The sequence below is a fragment of the Nannospalax galili genome, unplaced genomic scaffold, assembly GCF_000622305.1.
Source record: "Nannospalax galili isolate Female #2095 unplaced genomic scaffold, S.galili_v1.0 scaffold45, whole genome shotgun sequence".
NCBI classification, from domain to species: domain Eukaryota; kingdom Metazoa; phylum Chordata; class Mammalia; order Rodentia; family Spalacidae; genus Nannospalax; species Nannospalax galili.
Genome location: NW_008355775.1, coordinates 6,311,121 through 6,329,615, shown reverse-complemented (window position 1 = coordinate 6,329,615; position 18,495 = coordinate 6,311,121). Strand labels below are relative to the sequence as shown.

General features: G+C 42.3%; 1 protein-coding gene across 1 annotated transcript in view; it reads left to right on the top strand.

Moving 5' to 3' along the window:
• The first annotated feature begins 80 nt into the window (after positions 1 to 80).
• Positions 81 to 18,495, top strand: part of Jmy (junction mediating and regulatory protein, p53 cofactor) — a 74,722-nt gene continuing 56,307 nt past the window's right edge. Inside the window, exon 1 of the mRNA XM_008853333.3 lies at positions 81 to 1,585. Within this exon, the coding sequence (XP_008851555.1) occupies positions 596 to 1,585 (990 nt within the window). The 5' untranslated portion in view covers positions 81 to 595. The remainder of the gene's footprint in view (positions 1,586 to 18,495) is intronic.

The following is an 18,495-nucleotide window of genomic DNA, read 5'->3' as shown; positions in this document are numbered from 1 at the left end:
GCTGTGGAGGGGCGGGGCTCCATGCGCGTGCACAGGGCGCACCGCCGCCGCCGCGTCATCAGCGTGCGGCACGTGCCCGTGTTTACGTCCCTCGTGGAGCCGGCCGACGTCAGCAATCGAATGGCAACATTGTACCGATGCCGAGGCACAGAGTTTAGGAGGCCGATCTCTCGGTCGGCGGTCCGGCGCGGGAGGCGGAGGCAGAGCGGAGGCGGAGGCAGAGCTGCGGCGTGAGGTCAGCCCCGGCGAGCGGCGGACGCGCGCCCAGCAGCCGCGCACCCCGCACACGCAGTCCGGCGGCCTCGAGCGGGGCGCATCGGGCGGCCCTCGGCCTGGCGCTGCGGTAGCACGGCTTGTAAACAGATCCGGCCGCACGTGACCATGTGAACTACCTGCTCTGGGGACGCGTATTGTGTCTTCCGAGAGCCGCGCCACAAAGGAGCCTGACGGCCTGCGAGCGGAGGGAAGGGCACCGGCGCTCTAAGATGGCTGAAGGCGCCCGGCGAGGGTGAGCGGGGGGCGCGGCGCAGCCACCGGCGAGACACGGCCGCACAGGCCGGGCGGGCCCTCCCGGCGGCCCGACGCCTGCGCCACCATGTCGTTTGCGCTGGAGGAGACGCTCGAGGCCGACTGGGTGGCGGTGCGGCCCCATGTGTTCGATGAGCGCGAGAAGCACAAGTTCGTGTTCATTGTGGCCTGGAACGAGATTGAAGGCAAGTTTGCCATAACCTGCCACAACCGGACGGCCCAGAGGCAGAGGAGCGGCTCCCGGGAACAGGCGGGGACGCCGGCATCCGACGGGACCCGTGGGCCAGGCAGTCCGGCCACCAAGGGCCGGCCGGAGCCCGCTGCCTCTTCCACGGTGCTCAGGAGCCCCGGGCCGCGGCAGAGCTCGGCCTGGGCGGAGAGTGGCTCCCCGCGGAGCGCGCGCAGCCTGCGGGGGGACCCCGTGCCGCGGGGACCTGGCGGCAAAGGGCCGGAGAGTGCGCTCCGGAGCCCCGCGCGCGCCAAGGCCAGCCCGGTCCGCAGAGGTACCGAAGGCCGGGATGCGGCTCTGTCAGTCCCCAAAGAGGGTCCGGTGTCGTCCGTGAGGGTGCTGAGCGCCTCCGGGGCGGTATCGGAGGAGATCGAGGTGCTGGACCTGGTGAGGGAAGACGAGGCGTCCCTGCCGGTGCCCGACCCGGAGCAGCAGCCGCCGGCCGCCGCCGAGCTGGAGTCCCCGGCTGAGGAGTGCAGCTGGGCCGGGCTCTTCTCCTTCCAGGACCTTCGGGCCGTGCACCAGCAGCTGTGCTCGGTGAACTCGCAGCTGGAGCGGTGTCTGCCGGTATTCCCCGAGGAGCCATCTGGCATGTGGACCGTGCTGTTCGGGGGCGCCCCCGAGATTAGTGAACAGGAGATCGACACTCTGTGTTACCAGCTCCAGGTCTACCTGGGCCACGGCCTGGACACATGCGGTTGGAAGATCCTTTCCCAGGTGCTCTTCACCGAGCCCGACGATCCCGAGGAGTATTACGAAAGCCTCAGCGAGTTGCGGCAGAAGGGCTACGAGGAAGTGCTGCAGCGGGCCAGGAAGCGCATCCAAGAGGTAAGAGGAAACCCCGCTTCCCTGCCTCCCGGGCGAAAGCGGGAGACTAGCTCCTAATTTTTCTGCCCACGGAAAAAGGAAAGAGACGGGATTCTTGATCTTGCTTCGTTTAATTAGCTCGGCAGAGAACCTTTGAGCTGTCTTCTGCCTGTCTTCCCCGTTGTTCAGGTAGAGTCGTTGGAATAAGTGCGCCCAGTGTACTACTTAGTAGTACTGGAAAGGAGGCGAAAGTACGCAAGAGATTCTGTAAACTTGGGCTAAGTGAGCGAAATTGGATAATAAAGGAGTAGTAGCTTGCCCAGACACTTGCTGGGTGTCCTGTTGATGTACTGAAAATAGTCTGTCGCGTTATGTGCCTTGGCAACATAGGCAGATGTGGAATTTACTTGTATTTTCAGTGTTTCGTGGTTTTGTATGTGCTGCACCACTGCCCTATAACCGAAGCCCTAAATTCAGTTTTGAGTGTGTTGACTTGTCCAAATGAGAACGTACCAACTGGCAATTGGACACAAATATATTTTTAGACTATCTGAAGTCTGCAGATGGCTCAAGTTTCAGTCCTGTGTTAGGTAGAAGGAAAGGCCTGGGCAGGAATGCTTGTTATACTTTTATATGTCGTGTAACAGCTTTTTCCATGCTCTGTAATCCTTAAACTAACAGGAAATAATGAGGGAAACGCCTGAATAGCTATATGAATGGAGCGCTGCAGTGGTAAAGTCATGCCTCCTTACCAGCTTCTGAAGGAAGTTTACTAAAAATCATTTAAAATGGGTAGTACAGCTAGTTTCTCAAAGCAATGGGCTGTTTTAGGGTTTTTCTTTCCTTTTTGTTTTCTGTGGTTTAATTTTTTTTTATTTTTATGTGTGTGAGTGTTATGTTATGCACCCGCGTCCTGCCGTGCCAGTAAAGGCCAGAAGAGGGTGTCCAATTCATTGGCACTGGAGTTACAGACTGTTGTTAGCCACCATGTGAGTGCTGGAATTCGAACCCGGTTCCTCTGCAAGAACAGCCTGAGCCATCTCTCCAGCCTCTCCCCCTCCAACTGACCTGGATCTCATTATGTAGACTACCCTGCCTCTGCCTCCCAAGTGCTGGGATTAAAGACTCAAGCCACCACACCCAGATCAATTGACTGTTTTAATAACGTATGTTTAAGTTAGATTTGGGGTGGGGAAAAGTTTTATGGGTTTTTTTTTAATGTCATCTACCTACATATATATATTATTTAAATCTTACTATTAGGTCAGGAAGCTGGAACTTTTTCAGGTTTCTTAATAGAAAATTAGATGTTTTCTTTGCTATCCTTGAATATTTAGGAAAGTCTTTCTCATACCACTGTAGTTTTACAACTTACTCCCCTCCATGGTGTACTGTATGGTAAACATCTCACATGATAATCTGATCCTAGAGTTCAAAGTATCTATTTTTATTTCCCTTTTTCTCACTTCCTGGAGACTTCTGCCTTTAAAAAGTCATTTTGGAAGGAAGTGATAAATGCCTTCTTTGTAGTATTCATATTAACCTGTATTTCATTTAAGTGCCAAAAACAAAATTAGTGTATCTATTTGTAGTGCTAGTGTTTCCCAAAATTGAAATTATACATATAAAATTGCTATTTTTTTCCAAACCAGAAATTTTTTTATCCCTAAAGTTCAGAAAAGATGATTGTCTCCTTTTGAATTCAAATGGGTCAAAAATGAGCTTCCAAAAATACAATTAGTTTTCTAGAACTCATTATGAGAGGTGGCTTTTGTGTGTGTGGTTTGTTTTTTGAGACAGGGCCTCATTATGTAGCCTTGGCAGGCCTAGAACTCCTTGTGTAGATTTGACTGGTTTTGAACATTGATCCTCCTTGCCACTGGGATTAAAGGTGTATTGCACCACACTCTGCAGGTTTGCATTTGGGGCGGGGGCAGGGTCTCCCTGTAGCCCCAGCTGGTCTGGAAATCACTTTGTAGACCAGGGTGGCCTTGAACTCACAGATCCATCTGCCTCTGCCTCCTGAGCTCTGGACTAAAGACGTTTTTTTAAAAAACATTTTCCTAGTGAAAATTCTGCTAACTGAGTGATTGATTGATAGTCTCACTTTATAGCATGAGAATGGCTGGGATCCTACATCACTTTGTCCAAGCTGGCCTCAAATTCTTGGTTCTCCTGCCTCAGCCTAAGTGCTGGAATTCTAGGGGTGAGCCACCGCACCTTGCTGTTTTAGTCTCTTTAGCAAAGGAAAAAAAAAAAAAAAAAAACCTTAAAAATACTTTGTTTTGGTAAACAAAATGATTATAAATTTGTTAATAATAATTTCTGGTTCTTTATACAGTTGATATTTCAAATATAGGTTTGTTTTTTTCCCCCATTGTTTTTTGAGACAGGGTTTCCCTATAGCCCTAGCTGTTCTAGATCTCACCATGTAGACCTTGCTGGCCTGGAGCCTCCTGCCTCTGCCTCTGGAGTGTGGGGATTAAAGAAAGGCCTGTTCTACCACACCCAACTCAAATAGTTCTTAAGGACAGACAACAAATAAATTTATTGTCCTTTGCTTGTAATACCTACCCTTACTTAGATTAAGAAGTTAAAAGTTCAAGAAAACTGATGTGATTTGATGAGTGATGTCTACCATGAGGCTGGTAATGGAAGTGTATAGAGGATACCTCTAAGTGACTTCTAAGTAACTGCATTATGGGGTTTCTGCAGCTGCTTGAATTATTACTTGTCTCAGTAGGTTTTGTGTGTGTGTGTGTGTGTGTGTGTGTGTGTGTGTGTGTGTGTGGTGTAGTTTCCAGTATAGCATGCAAAGAGGTATAATACTCCCAGGCTTTGCAGTTATTAACTCCTCTGTGGAGTTTATTTTTCTACGTGGCTCAGTATTGTCTACACCACAATTGACAATAGCTTGTGGAATTCTACATGATTATTTAAGCTAGATATATCTGATAAGTTATACATGTTAATAGATAATATTACTTAGGGAATTTAGTACTTTGGTCCTGTTTTTCCTTTTGATTTTAAAGTATTTATTTTATGTGTATGAGTGTATTATTACCTGCATGGATATCAGTGCACCTGTGTCATGCAATACTCTCGGAGGTCAGAAGAGGGCGTCAGATTGCCTGAAACTGGGTAACAAACAGTTGTTAGCTGCCGTGTAGGTGCTGGGAACCAAATCTGGGTCCTCTGCAAGAGCAGCCAGTACTCTCAGTATCTGAGAGTCCCTTAAATTTATCTTTTCAACCTTTTAAAAATTCATTTCTATATTATGACTATTCCTAGCTATAAAGTTCACACCTGCTTTCCTTCAAAATGGTCAGTAAATTATTAGGGGAGGTTTTTATTTCTAGTTTTAGAATTCAAACTCAGGGCCTTTCACCTGCCAGGCAAAATGCCTTACTGCCATCCTCAATCCACTCCACTTTTAAAAAATAAAACAGATAAGCCAGGCATAGTTGTACATGCCTTTATTCCCAGCACTAGGGAGGCAGAAGCAGGCAGATCTCTTGTGAGTTCGAGGTCAGCCTGGTCTACCTAGTGAGTTCCAGGACAGCTGGGGCTACAGGGAGACCCTGTCTGAAAACAACCAAAATAAAATAATAAAACAGACTGTATAGCCATATGGTAAACTTCTCAAGGTCACTGACCTTTGACACTAAGTTTTTGGATTTTGAAGCAGGGTATCTTTGTGTACCCAGGCTGGCCTTAGGAGCCTGACTGTTAGAATTACAGGTGTGTGCCCTCATTCCTAACTTGGTAAGCTTCTATATACCAAAAAGGAATAGAGTTGCTGTGGATGTTACTTGATGGAATGCTTGCTTGCTATACATGAAGTCTGATTTCTTTCCCCAGCACTGCATACACCTGTTTTACGCTATACCTATAATCTTGCACTGGGACTATGGAGGCAGGAGAATCCAGAAGTTCAAGGTCATCCCATCATCCTCTATCCAGCAAGTTTAAGTCAACCTGGGATACATTAAACCTCTTTTCAAAACATAAAAATCAATAACATACAGAACAACTATTGTACATCATCTGTTCCCTTCTATAAGGTTGCAACACTCATATTGGGGTTTAATATTTGGAATACTCTTTTAGCATTTAGCATGGGTTGCCAGGCCTGTAACACCAGTGTCTTTGGGCTGTTAAAGCAGGAGGAACACAAGTTCAAGACCTACCTGGGAGAACTTTAGTGAGAGCCTATCCAAAAAACAAAAAGTAAGAAGAGAACTGGGGAGATAGTTCAGTGATGAGCACTTGCTTACCTGTGAGATGATGTGAGGGCTCTCAAGAAGTCCTCCCAGCTTGTCATGGTGGCTCATGCCTTTAATCCTGAGGCAGAGGGGTGGATGTCTGTAAGATCTAGGCTAGCCTGGTCCATATAGCCAGTTCCAGACCAGCTGGGCCTACAGGGAGACCCTGTCTCAAAAAAACAAAAACAACAAAACAAAAGACCTCCTGTCTTTGTGATTCACACCTTTGGGCAGCTGACTGCAGGTGATTATTATAGTTTGTGGGAATTTACAACTTATACAATACTAATAAATTACTTTAGATGACAGGAATGATAAGATTGTTACTACTTAAAGCCTCAATCCAAATAAAATAAGAAATTAGTTATTGGTAGGTTTGTCTTAGACTTTTTATATGAGTTTACTGTAGTATCTGCTGTTTATACAGTAAGCACCCAATCTTTATATGAATACAAGTGTCATAAGGCTTCTAAACAGTGCAGCAGTTGGCTGTGGTTGTTGGTCAAAGTTGAGGTTTGTATTACAGTGTGTGTGCATGGGTGGCCTATACTAAAGCTTACCTCTGATGACCTAGATCTTGTAAATAATGGTTTCTGTGTAATCACAGCTATTTTTTAAATGATTGATTGTGGTACTTTAGCTCACAAATCCCAATTACTACTGGAGGCTTAATTAAGATCTAAAAATCTGTTTACTTTGGAATTTATTATGTTGACAAAAATGAGCTAACTTCTAACTTATTTCTAGTTGAAACCACTGTTTGAGAGAAATGTTTGCTTTCAAAAGCACACAGCACATCTTACTTGTGTTTGGAGTCAGGATGACCTGGGTTTTCTGGTGACATGCTTAGTTTAACCTTTTTTTCTTTTTTTTGAAACAAGAGCTCATTATGTAGCCCTTCCTGTTCTGGAACTTAAATTTGTAGACTAGGCACTAAGATTCACCTGCCTTATTTAACCTCTTAATGCAAGAATATAGGGAAATATCCAAAGGATGTCTTAGAAGTTAAGACTATATGAAAATGTTTAGCAAAATCCCTGACATTTACAAAGATAGCTTCCAGAAAAACCAGAGTATGGTTTTTCTCTTTTTTGTACATATAATGAGAATTTTCCATTTGGGTATTGGGCTTTTCATATTATTGGTGGAGCCCAGGGTGGATGCTAGGCGGTGCTCTATCATTGAGCTGCATCTCCAGTCCAGCTGGGTGTTATATATTTTATTGAAGCGGAAGTTAAGGCTTAAAGGCCGCGCACTGGCACAGGCCTTTAATCCCAGCACTCTGTAACCTGGTCTACATAGCAAGTTCCAGGCCAGCTGGAGCTATAGCTGTCTCAAAACCAAACAACCAAAAAAACGTATTAAATCTCCAGGCAGACTTGACTGCAGCCTCAATTAATTTGAAATAAAATGAGTTATTCTAAAATGAAAGTTATTGCTGGGCATGGTGGTGCACGCCTTTGATCCCAGCATTCGGGAGGCAGAGGCAGGCAAATCTGAGTTCAAGACCAGCCTGGTCTACATAGTGAATTCCAGGCCAGCCGGGGCTACAGAGAAACCTTGTCTCAAAAAGACCAAAAAATAAAAATAAAATAAAATGAAAGTTATTACTTATTTATTTATTTATTTATTTATTTATTTATTTTGTCTTTTTGAGACAGGGCCTCCTTGTAGCCCCAGCTGGCCTGGAACTCACTATGTAGCCCCAGATGGCCTGGAACTCACAAAGATCACCTTGTCTCTGCCCAAGTGCTGGGATCAAAAGCGTGTGTTACCATGCCCAGCTAACTTTTTTTTTTAATGCCTTGAATCATGGTCTTGTATTGCCTCTGCCTCCTTGTTTCCCAAGTGCTGGGATATGCCCAGCAAGAAAAGATTTATGCTAGAGTACCCCAAGCTTTCCTTATTGCTGGGATCCTGATAAGGGCCTCTGACACACTAGTCAAGAATTCTATCTCTGAGCCATACCCTAATCCCCAATCAGTTTAACTTTTTTTGTTTTGTTTTGAGATAGGATCTTCCTATCACTGTAGATCAGGCTGGCCTTGAATTCAGAGAGATCCCCCCACCCCCTCCCACCCCTCACCTGAGTGCTGGCATTAAAGGCATGCATCACCCCACCTGGCTAACTTTTTTTTTTTTGATGCTGGACTCTCATTGGCTAGCCAGGCTAGCCTTAAACTGAAGGCAATGCTGCCTCAGCCTGATGAATGCTGGGATTTACAGGCATTAGCCACCATGTCCAATGGGTATTTGTTGCCTTATTTTTGAAGAGGGCAGGGGAGAGACAGGGTCTCACTGTAGTTCTGATTGGCCTGGAACACAGTATGTAGACCAGGTTGGCCTTGAACTAGAGTCTGTCTCCAAGTGCTGGGATTCTTGTGCTACCACGCCCAGTGTATTTTGTATCTTAAAATGATTCAGCTAGAATCACCTTCTGACTTCAGAGGTTATTTTAACAGAAAGATCAAGGCATCATAAGTAGACTCTTTGCTTAGCATCCCTTCCTCCAGTAATGACTTCCCCAGTTTTCTTGGAAAAATTGGATTGGTTATATAACTTTGGAACTCTGGTGAAACCCCATACACTAGAGAAAAAAAAAATCACAGTATAGTAGAAGACCTACGAGGTCTTCTTCCATTGGAATGATCATTAAGATATGATTCATGATTAGATGTAAAAAGTACATAGTGTGCTTGAGGTGGACAGCTGTTCTGTTTATCATGTCTTGCCTGGAGGCAGTAAAAGTCAGGCTGTTACATGTTGAAGACATGAGAAAGCTATAGATTTTTAGGACCTATGGGATGTATGTCAGCATTATAGCTTCATGCTTTGACTAATTGTGCTCATGGAAATATTACAAGTTACAGTTGCTACAAAACAGTTAAAAGAATAATGAAGGGAAGTGATTTTTGTGATTTTTTTTTGTCTTAAAAGCTGAAGATTTTTATGCTAATTATTTATGAATGTTAAAAATTTACTTTTGATTTAATTGTATTTTATTTATTTATATTGTGTATGTACATGTGCTGCAGCATGGGTGTTGGAGGACAGAGGACAACATTCTTCCATCATGTTGGCCCGGGGATTGAACTCAGGTCATCAGGCTTGGAGGCTATTTGCTAAGCCATCTCACTGGCCCCTCGTCATTGTTTTATATCTGGAAAAAGATAAACATAGGAGAAAAGAATATATGCTCCTAGATTAGCACTTCCATAAAGTGAAAACAAAAGGCTGGTGTCAGGATTTCAGCCTTCTGATAATTCATGTGCTGGCTGCTTACCTGCCATTTAAGATCACATGATTCCTAGTCAAGTAGGTTTTCAGACATCAAATTTGGGTATGTTTCCTCCTTGCTAAAGCAAGGCCAACTTGGGCAAACATGCTGAGTACATCTTGGAAGGGAAAAGGTAAGTGATTTGATTTGGCTGTGCACAGCTACTGTTAAAGTTGACTTAACTGCCTTCGAGTCATAAACCCTTACCTGTAACTTGATCAGGCTATTACTGTTCTTCATTGCTACTTTATTTGGTCTTTTGTTGACTATAAAGTACTGTGTGCAGTGGGACTTTGAAAAGGGTGAGTCATTTGTTGATATTTAAATGTGTACTTATTTTTTAAATTTATTTTTTATTTGTATAAGTGTTATGCCTGCATGTTATATAAGTGCACTCATGTCACATAGTGCTTAGGGAGGACAGAAGAGTGCATCGTATCCCCTGGAACTGGAGTTAGGGATGGTTGTTAGCTGCCATGTCAGTACTGGGATTCAAACATGGGGTTTCTGCAAGAACAGCTAGTGCTCTAAACTGCTAAGCCATCTCTCCAGCCCTGTACATGCTTATTTGTTTTTGTATCCAGAAATATAAAGAGCCTCTGGTTCTTTACTCTGTAATAGGATAAAGTGTGTTCCCTCTGAATCCGCTTAGTTTTGTTACTAAATAAGAGAAAGATTAATTTCCAGGGGTAAGAGATCTAGGCATTGAAGACTTTTAGTTACTGCATTGTTGTGTCAAAATGATGTAAACAGCTTAAAATTTTGGAGGAAAGATTTTGGCTCATGTTTCAGAGATTTCAGTGTATGGTTAATGACTGACTGACTATTCAACTTGAGGTAAAGCAGAACATCATGACAATTAGGAAGTGATGGAGCCAGGCTGCTCACCTCAGGCTGGAAGACAGGCTAGGGACAGGATACACCTTTCAGAGGCATACTGCCTGTGACTTTTCTCCAGATAGGCCTTACCTTCCAGTAACCTGTTCAACTATGAACCCATCAATAGATTACTCCTTTGTGCTCCATTCACTTCTAAATACAGTGCAGTTGTCTGGTGACCAAGCCTTCAACACATGAGCTTTTAGGTGACAGGTCATACAAACCACGATGAAGACCAAATGGTTTTTTGGTGCTTTTTAGACTAGATGGCAAAGTTCATTTCCTTGTCTAGCATCTTGTAACAGAGCATCTAACTTCTTGAAACAGTACAGGGGCAGGAATTTTGAGGTATTGGGGATCTATCAGGTTTCCAAGTACCAGTGAGATATGCCTCCAGTTCATGGTTATTTTTTCATTGTGAGGATTGTTTTATTCTTTCCTTTAAATTTGGTTATGATTACATACAGTATACTAAGTACATAGTGAAAGTTTTGTAAAGCTATGTGACCGGTGAGCTTAATGGACTGGACATTTCTGAGGGGAATGGTTTTAAGAATAAATATACCAGTGTGTCAAACAGGCATAGATAGAATGCCAGTGTCTCTCCACTGAGCAAAACCAGTATGCCTCATGGACTACTTGTATTAAATATTTTCCATGTTCTTGGGACAAATGCCTGTCAAAATCAACTTGAAGACAGAAGAATTTATTTTGGCTTTGAGTTGGAGGTTACAGTCCAGGATCTTGGGACCATGGAAGAGTTCTACCACATTTAGGGTAGGTCTCCTCACTTCAGTTAATCTAATCTAGAAAGCCCCTCAGAGAAGTGCTGGAGGCTAGTTTCCACAGCAAATTCACAATCCAGATTATCCATCTGTAGGCCTTTACAAGTTCTCCAGAGGCAGAGGCAGAGGCAGATGGATCTCTTGAGTTCAAGTCTAGTTTGGTCTACACAGTGTATTTCACCCAGGATTTTTTATGTGTAGCTCTGTGGGAGGTTTAGTTTGAATAAATTTTGTCAGGGTGCATGAAAAAAAAATACACACTTTTTTTTTTTTTTTTTCATTTCTGAAACAAAGTCTCACTATGTAGACCAGGCTGGCCTCAAACTCATAGAAATCCACCTGCCCTAGTCTCCCAAGTGCTGGGACCCGACCACGTTTTATTTGAGGTGGGAATCTCATTTCATTTTGTAGTCCAGGCTGACCTAGAATCCATAATGATCCTTCTACCTCAATCTCCCAAATGCTAGAATTACATATGTGAGCTACCACAACTGACTAGAAAAGTATTTTTTTCTTTTGGTCCTGTAGCCCCAGCTGGCCTCGAAGTCGCTATGTAGACTAGGCTTGCCTCAAACTCAAGAGATCTGCCTACCTCCTCCTGAGCACCGGGATTAAAGGTGTTTGCCACCATGCCCCACCAGTAAGATTTATTTGTACAAGTAAAGGTGTTTGCTACCATGCCCCACCAGTAAGATTTATTCGTACAAGCACTTTAATCCTGGTTCTCAGGAGGAGGTAGGCAGATCTCTTGAGTTTGAGGCAAGCCTAGTCTACAAAGCGACTTCCAGGTCAGCTGGGACTACAGGACCAAAAGAAAAAAATACTTTTCTAGTCAGTTGTGGTAGCTCACATATGTAATTCTAGCATTTGGGAGACTGAGGTAGAAGGATCATTATGGGTTCTAAGTCAGCCTGGACTACAAAATGAAATGAGATTCCTACCTCAAATAAAACATGGTCGGGTCCCAGCACTTGGGAGACTAGGGCAGGTGGATTTCTATGAGTTTGAGGCCAGCCTGGTCTACATAGTGAGACTTTGTTTCAGAAATGAAAAAAACAAAAAAAGGTGTGTGTGTATTTTTTTTTCATGCACCCCCAACAAAATTTATTCAAACTAAACCTCCCACAGAGCTACACATAAAAAATCCTGGGTGAAATACAGCATATTGGCTCAGAGCGCCAGAAAACAAGGCCCAAGGATGCAGTCGCCTGAAGTGTTCCATGCGCCCCATGGAGCGTCCCGTGTCCCGGGGTATCACGATCCAGCCCCCCGCACAACACCGATGCCATGACCCGGCGGGCCAGTGATCGGTCAATCCTCTCAAGACGGCCACCCCGCCCATGACCTCCATACCCTGCACCCCCTCAGAGCGTCCCCAGCAAGCCCGCCATGATGCCCCTCAGCCCCCTGCCCGGCCTCGCTCTCCCTCACGTCCTCCTTTCCCACTACCACCCTGGCTGGTTTTCTGTGGCGGGGGTGGGGTGGGTGGGTGTTGAAGATTAGCTACGCTGAGGAGAAAGGGTCAGTCAGTGGCCGCTCTGAAGAGGAAATGGCTCCTCGGCCAACAGGTCCAGTATTCACCTCGTCCCTAACACCTTCCTCTGTGGCCTGAAGAACCAGCTACCTGTGGAGGCAACGAGGCCCTAAAGAAGATGCGCAGCGTAGCGAAGCCATGCTGCACATCCCTTCCACCTCGACCTTCTTTGCCCGCCACCAGCGTATTTTGTTCTTAAATTACAGAAGGAATACATTTTGTGCTGATGTTTAAATATCCTAAGTTCTATCTTATATTGTCCTAAGTCAGGAGTAAATTGGCTTAAATGGGATGATGTTTCTCTTTAAAGATATCACAACTATCCTACTTGGAAAAAAAATTTTCCAAAACCCTAATACCTGTCACCCCCAAGAACAGAACTAGGGAACTTATTTTCTATACTGCTGCCTAAATCAACGGACTCCCCTGCTATCACTTTTATTTTCATTTCATTTATTTATTTATTTATTGGTCTTTTTGAGACAGGGTCTCCCTGTAGCCCCAGCTGACCTGGAACTCACTTGTAGACCAGGCTGACCTCCCGAATGCTGGGATTAAAAGGGTATGCTATTAGGCCTGACTTACTTTCATTTTAAACATTTATTTGATTAATAACATTGATGTAATCTTACTCTTCCCTTTATAACTTCGCTGGAATTTATCTTTTTTACTAGCTAAATTTTTCTGGCTACACTTGAAAGTAGGGAGAAAGAATAGCTAAGAATGTTAACTTCTTGCTTTTTTACTTTGATATTATTGCTAAATAAAAAGATTAAACATGTAGGGTTAATGAAAGATTAAGAGAAAGTATGAATTAACTTCGTGGTAAAGAGATTGAAACTTGAAAGTTTAATGGAACTATTTCACTAAAAGGAAATTATGTGCTAGTTCATAGTGAAGATTGCCTAGCTGCTTGTGTTTGTAAACAATATGTTACAAAGTTTCTGGGACCCTGGAGTTCCTTAGAGTTGACGCTAGAGTTTTTCCTTACCTGTATTAAATTTGTGAAACATAAAGCTAATGTATTAAGGCTCTTTTATTTGTCTTGGTGGAAATTGTCTAAGTTGAATAATCTTATTATCTGAAGTGTCAGCATGCTTATAAATTTTGGAATTGAAATGGGGAGGGATCTAAAATTATGCATTTATTTTTCAATTTTCTTTAACTACACCAGTTTCCAGTCACTCCATTCAGTCTGCCACTTTTCTATGAAATTTCATCATGATTTCCATCTCCTTAGAGTCAAAAGATTTAAAGAACAGACTGGCACATGAGTACAGGCCATATGGGGCAATAATTAAGAGCACCAGTTAGTCTGGGGATAGTTAATAACTTTCTTGGACTAGCTTAACTTTTGTGAAGGTCTCAGCCTACACTTCCGGTTCTTCATTTCTAAAGTGATATAATTATACTTTCATCTTAAAGGTTGTTAGTGAGATGAAAGACAATGTAAAGTACCTGTCCTATGCCTGGTACATAGAAATCCACAATAAACATGAGCTACCATTATGGCAAATCTTTATCCTTTTCCTGAGACATTCATACTGGCTGACTGCTGGTTTCCTCTGAAATCCAAACCTGTTCCTACTAAAAATCAGGTTGATAAATAAAAACCATGTTTATGATGATGGAAGGTGGTTTCCCCTAAGCAAAATATTCATAAACTGTTAAATTGTCAAAGCAGGAATGACAGGTTGGTCTCGAGGCCTTTTGTGCATCATTAGAAACTCCTGTGGCTCCCAAGCTCCTTATTGCTGCTACATATACATCTTGCTATTTTGGTTAACTTTATAGGATATGATGATCTTTTGGTACAGTTGTTTATAATTGAAAGTCTTGACTCCCACCCTCACCCCAGGCCTTGGCCTTGCCAGACATACTCTGCTTCTGAGCTAAGCCTTTAGTCACTTTGTTTTGGATTTTTCAGTTTTTCAGACAGAGCCTCAGTGTATTGCCCAGGCTGGCCTTGAACCTCTAGGTTCAAATGATTCTTCTATCTCTGCCTCCTATGTAGCTGGAACTATGGCTGTGCACTATTCTGCTTTGACAATCCAGATTTGTTGGTTTTTTTTTTGGTTTGAGACGGTCTCCCTATAGCCTCAGCTGACCTGGAACTCACTATGTAGACCAGGCTGGCCTTGAACTCAACAGAGATCTGCCTGCCTCTGCCTCCTGAGTGCTGGGATTAAAGGTGTGTGCCACCATGCCCAGCTCTCAGTCCAGTATTTTTTTTAATACTTTATTATTTTTATTTTACGTGTATTCATGTATTGCCTGCATGTAGGTAAGTGCACCCGTGTCGTGCAGTGCCAGGTGACAGATGGGGAGGGTCAAGGGCGATTTCTAGACTCCGTACAGACTGTCCACAGCTTCTCCCTGCAGACGCTGTTGCCAAGCATGGACACCTTGCTAGCTTTAAAAAATTTTTTTCACTTATTTTTATTTTATGTGTATACATGTATTGCCTACGTGTAGGTAAGTGCACCCGTGTCGTGCAATGTCCGCAGAGGACAGAAGAGGCCATAGGATCCCCTGGAACTGGAGTTACGGACAGTTGTTAACTCCCATGTGGGTGCTGGGATTCGAACCCAGGTCTTCTGCAAGAACAACCAGTGTCCTTAACCACTGAGCCATCTCTCCAGCCCTGTTAATAATATTTTTATATTGGTGTGGCATAATTCATTAATCAGTGTTGATAGATATTTTCATTGGAATCTATAGTTTACATACAGTTTTCATTATGTTGTATAGTTTGCTAAGTTTTGACAAATGCAGTGTCCTGTTTCTGCCAGTGCATTAGTCAACTGAACAGTTTACCTGCAGTAAAAATGTTTCCACTTATTCATTGAAGTATTTCCATCTCTTCCCAGAATCTGAAAACCAGTGAGTGGTCCTTTACTCTCTTCTAGTTTTGCCTTTTCTGGGATGCATACATTAATAATTGGAGTCATATAGTAAATGGCCTTTACTTGTATCTCTCTCTCTCTCTCTCTCTCTCTCTCTCTCTCTCTCTCTGTGTGTGTGTGTGTGTGTGTGTGTGTGTGTGTGTGTGTGTGCAGGTGCAGTGCTGGACTTCAAACAGGACCTCAGCACATGCTCTGCAATTGAGCTGTATCTTCATCCTGTTCATTTCTTTTTATTGCTGTATGTTTATCATTGTATGGGTTTGACATTTTTTAAATCATTCACCTCTGTAAAGACATCTTAGTTGCTTCCAAATTTTTGACATTTATAAATAAAACCTGTGTAAACACTTGTGTGGGATTTTTTTTGTAGCTAGGTTTTCAGTTCATTTTGGTAAATACCAAAGAGCATGATTGCCGGTTATATAGTGAAGGTAAATGTGTAGGAAACTGAAAGGCTGTTTTCCAAAGCACTCCTTTTTGCATTTCCATCAGCAACAAAATAGAGCTTCTGCCCTTTTACATCCTTTCCAGCATTTTCTGTTGTCAGGATTTTGAATTTGCCTTTCTAATGAATGTACATGAGTATCTTATACTTTAAGTTACAATTTCTTCATAATTTAAAAAATTTTTATTTTATGTGTTTGAGTGTCTTGCCTGACTGCATGTAAGTGCAACTATGTCATACGATGCCCACCAAGGTCAGAAGAGGGGCGTTGGATTCCCCTGGAACCGGAATTATGGGTGGTTGTTACCTACCATGTGGGTACTAGGATCTGAACCCAGTGTTCTGAACCACTGAGCCATTTCTCCAGCCCCAAATCACAATTTCTAAGTAGGTGATTTTGAGCATCTTTTCATTCACTTAACTTTCCACCTACATCTTGCCTAATATCTAATTAGATTAAGATGTTTTTAAAACCCCACGTTTTAGAAACAGTCCTTCATCAAATCCATCTTTTGCAAATGTTTTTTCTTCATGCATGGCTTTCTTTGAATTCTTGGTGTTTTTGCATAGCAGTGGTTTGTAATTTGAAAACAGTTTAACTTAGGGTTTTTTTGTTTTTTTTTTTTTTGTGGGTAGTCCATTTTGCATCCACTAAAGCTAGTCACCTAGGTTTTCTCCTGTGTAATCTTCTCGAAGTTTTATAGTTTTGCATTTCACATTTAAATCGATAATACATACTTATTTTTGTGAGTGATGTAAGATTTTGTTTCTTTTCTCTTCCATTCCCTTCCCTTCCTCCCTTTCTCCTTCCCCTCCCTCCTTCCATCTGTTTAAAATACTTTGTATTGTTACTGTTCTCTTGACAAATGGTGAATTGACTGTATTTGTGTGGTTTATGTTTGGACTCTCTTCTGTCAGTCTATTTATTACCCAAACCTGCACTGCCTTGATAACTGTAGATTGATGATAACTGAATTTATGGGGTAATAGCAATTCAGCATCATTTTTCAGTACTTTGTTGCTTATTCTGAGTTTTTTGCTCTAGAATCAGTTTGTTAATATCTACATAACAGCTTGCTAGAATTTTGGACAGGATTGCATTGCATCTGTAGAGCAAGTGAAGGAGACTTGGTAGTTTGACAGCTTTTTACTTTTGCTATATGGAATGACTCCATTTTTCAACAGTTTAGTAGTATTTCTCAATAATAGAACTTTTAAAAAATATTTATTATTTTTAATGTGTATGTATGCATTGCCTGCATGTAGATAAACAGACCCGTGTCATGCAATGCTCATGGAGGATAGAAGAAGCTGTCAGATCCTGTGGAACTGGAGTTAACAGAGAGTTGTTAGCTGCCATGTGGGTGCTGGGATTCGAACCCAGGTCTTCTGCAAGAACAGTCAGTGTTCTTAACCACTGAGCCATCTCTCCAGCCCCAGTAATAGAACTTGCATATAATATTGCTAGATTGATATCTAAAAGTGTTTCACTTTTAATATGTGCTAATAAAAATATAATTTGGATTGGTTTTGATTCTTTTGAATTTTGCACATAGACAAAAACATCATCCACAAAAATAGTTTTACTTCAGCCTTTCCAAACTGAATTTCTTTGTCTTGTGTGGCAAGGACTTGTAGCTTAATAGGCACGGTATGAGGAGCTTGCCTTATGCTTCATCTTAGTGGAAAGTGTCTGTCTTCACCTTTGTACCTTAGCTTGAAGAGTTTGTTGATGTTCTTTATCAAGTTAAAGGAAATTCCCTCCTTTTCCTGGTTTGTTGCTTTTTTTTTTAAATCATGACTGGTCTTGGAGTTAATGAAATCCTTTTTCTGCATCTATCAATATGGTCTTGTGTTTTTTCCTTTAGCCTGTGGTTATGATGTATTAATTGATTCTCAAATTTCAAGCCAACCTTGAATATTTATAAGAAATCATATTTTTCAGGATGTATAATTTATTTTGTTTCATTGTATTTATTTACTTACTTATTTTTTGGTCTTTTTGAGACAGGGCCTCTCTGTAGCCCCAGCTGTCCTAGAACTCACTAAGTAGACCATTCTGGCCTTACACAGATCCTCTTTCATTGTATTTATTTACTTATGTGTATCAGTGTTTTTGAATGCATGCAGGTAAGTGCACTCCTGAGTTCAAAGCCATGGCTTACTCTGTTGCCCAGACTGGCCTTGAACTTGAGGGAATTTTGCTTCAGCCACCCAAGTGCTAGGATTATAATGTGATCCACTTACACCTAGCTTAAAAAGACATAGTATTCCTTTTGCACACTAGTGGATTTAATTTACTCATAGTTATTTGGTATCTATGTATGCTCATTGGAGATGCTAGTACATAACTTTTCCTTCTTATACTCTGCTTTTGATAATAGGTAAATACTAGCTTCTTTCTGTCTAACAAATTTGGTATCTTTCACCAATACCTCTAGTGATGTTGCATGCAATTGATGTATTTAGGTCATTGATGATGCTTTCTTGCTTGTTTTTTAAGAGCGGTCTGATTATATTGCCAACCTCCTGTCCCTCAGTCTTCAGTACTAAGAATATAGCAATGCACCACTAAGTTCAATTTTGACCATTGATGTTTAAAGTGATGTTCATATGGTGACTGTTTAATGTTTGTTGCTCTAGTTTTCCCATTTTCTCAGTTAATTGAGCAATTTATATCTTTTTTCTTCATTAGCATACCAATTATACTTAACTTTTTTGGTGATTGCCTGTGAATTTACTAGTTCTCTCTCAATGTTTTACCATTTCACAATTAGTGCATGTAGCTTGTTGGTGTGTTTTTTTTTTTTTTAATAGCCTTTTAAATTTTGTTTATCTGT